This window comes from Lactuca virosa, chromosome 2 (genome assembly GCF_052849685.1).
Source record: "Lactuca virosa cultivar CGN04683 chromosome 2, Lactuca_virosa_CGN04683_v6, whole genome shotgun sequence".
Classification (NCBI taxonomy): Eukaryota; Viridiplantae; Streptophyta; class Magnoliopsida; order Asterales; family Asteraceae; genus Lactuca; species Lactuca virosa.
Genome location: NC_136427.1, coordinates 261,422,939 through 261,425,275, shown reverse-complemented (window position 1 = coordinate 261,425,275; position 2,337 = coordinate 261,422,939). Strand labels below are relative to the sequence as shown.

The window sequence follows — 2,337 nt, the reverse complement described above, 5'->3', positions numbered from 1 at the left end:
TAACTTTTCAAACTTTCAAAATCGACTTCAATATCGAAATCTAACATCCAAAACAGTTAATCATGTAGTAAATAAGAGTTTAGAACAAAAAATTACTAACCTTTTGGATGAATTGAACAAAACTTGAAGGAATTTCAAGAAAAATGGAGACTTTCGGCTGTAGAGAAGAGGTAATGGTGTGGGATTCTTCGTGGGAGGTAAAAGTAGAAAAAAATGACCTGTTAGGGTTTATAATTCATTGTCTCGTAAAAATGCCCCACGCCGTGGGAAATCGAGGCCATGCTGTGGAGATCCAACATTAGTTAGAAAACGAGCTTTATAAGCGGGTCATGCGTGGTTTTATTAGGCCATGTCGTGGCTACTGTAGGCCCAAAATGAATTCTGAATTTTCAAACAAAATTTTTTCCATACCCCACACTAGTTCGTTACTTTCCCTCACAGAAACAATGAAAAATCACGATAAAGGAGAAAAAATCCAAGAAAAATAAACCAAAAGGAAAGAAAAACAAACCGAAAAAAAACGAAAAGAAAAATACAAACTGCGGGTTGCCTCCCGTAAGCGCTTCTTTTTTAGGAGTCATGAGTTGGACTCCTTCCCGTTCTACATTGTAGCGGCTGCCTCCAAGTCCACTACCTCAACTTCCATATCTTCCCTTGGCATTCCTTCCTCGTAATGCTTCACTCGATGTCCATTTACCTTGAATGTTGTCTCATCTCCTTTGTTAAACTCGATGACTCCATGAGGGAAAATCTCTTTAACCACGAATGGTTCATACCAATGTGTGTTCAATTTACTCAGAAAAAGCTTCATTCTAGAGTTGAAAAGTAAGAACTTTTGACCGGGCTTGAAATCCTTATTTCCTTTAAGTCGAGCATCATGCCATTTCTTAGTTTTATCCTTGTAGATCAAAGAGTTAGTATACGCTTCGTTTCTTAATTCCTCTAAGGCATTCATCTGCATCAAACGGTTAGTGCGCAATTTGGATAATTCAAAGTTACAAGTCTTTAAATGACAATTTTTTCCAAAAACTAGCCTATAAGGCGTAGTACCAATGGATGTTTTAAAAGCGGTTTGAAACGCCCACAATGCATCGTCAAGCTTTTCAGACCATTCCTTTTTATTATTTCCTACCGACCTTTCTAGAATTCTTTTTAAAGCACGATTCGTTATTTCAATTTGCGCGCTTGTTTGAGGGTGATAAGGTGTTGCAAACTGTAACGCCCGCAGATTCGGGCTAGTCAATTTAAGGACAATGAGCGTCAAAAATGACTTTTTGATGGAAGATTATTTAGAATAAGTAATCTTAAATAAGTTGTAGTACATGTTACAAGGATTCCGTACATATAAAGAACGTTGAAATCCGAGTTATAACGAAGAAGTTATGACCCATCGAAGTTTCGCGACATAACCGGCACGACACAGCGCGACGTAAATATTGAATTTACGATAGAGCGATACTTGGCCTTAGCGATCTAAACGAAAGTCGTAGAATACGTTAAACCGAGAGCGTGCATAAAAAGAACGCCCAAATCTGACTTCGTATGAGGAAGTTATGATTTTTCTAAGTTTCAGCTTAGCAGTAGACAACTAAAAACTCGAATTTTAGATCGAGTGATTTTTAGCCGACACAACCTAAACGAGAATCGAAGGTCTCGTCAATAGTAGTACAATGGTAAAAAGACAGACGAAAACGGAGTCTTAACGAAAGTTGTAGAATATATTCTCGCCTGTTAAAAATAATAATATTAAAAATAAATTCAAAATTAGCCGACGAAGTCTTAACGAAAGTTGTAGAATATATTCTCGCCTACGCGTGCATATAAAGAACGTCAAAAACGGAGCCCGTATGCGAAAGTTATGGATTTTAGAAGTTCGGGGCACAATTTCCGAGAAATCTCGCATGGATAAGGTCCGATCTCGGTGAGTCACCCGCTGTGTCCGACGCGTGTTGCCTGCTGATTTGACCGAAGATGTGGTCCAATGGCCTTCCGATGCGCCTCGCGTCTGACTCCGCCCCGTGTCCGAAGCGCTGGACCAATCCGGTTCCGACGCGTGCCAGATCCGAGCCTCGCTGTCCTCCTTCCCTTCGCGTGTCCGAGCCTCGCACGAGCCATCTGGAGCCCCTCGCTGCTGTCGCGTGTCCACCTTCGGCCGAAGCCTCCCCTATAAATAGAATAGTTGCGAACCTTGCCAAGTAATTTTGAGAAATTGCCATTTTTCACCCCAAATTTCATATTTCCACTATTTCAACTTCCCCCGAAGCCCCGGGATTATTTCCAACGCCCGAAACACGCCCCGAAGTTCCCGAAGACCCGGAAAATTTTATCTTTTCGGTT

At 40.9% G+C, this 2,337-nt stretch overlaps 1 protein-coding gene across 1 annotated transcript; it reads right to left on the bottom strand.

Annotated features, from left to right (window-relative positions):
• Positions 1-601: 601 nt before the first annotated feature.
• LOC145158451 (uncharacterized) lies at positions 602-955 on the bottom strand. The gene has a single exon (XM_079077346.1). The coding sequence runs from the start codon at positions 953-955 to the stop codon at positions 602-604; it is 354 nt and encodes a 117-aa protein (XP_078933472.1).
• Between the last annotated feature and the right edge of the window lie 1,382 nt (positions 956-2,337).

Excerpts from the sequence above, each read along its gene's own strand:
- LOC145158451 (XM_079077346.1), bottom strand. The coding sequence starts at position 955 with ATGAATGCCTTAGAGGAATTAAGAAACGAAGCGTATACTAACTCTTTG.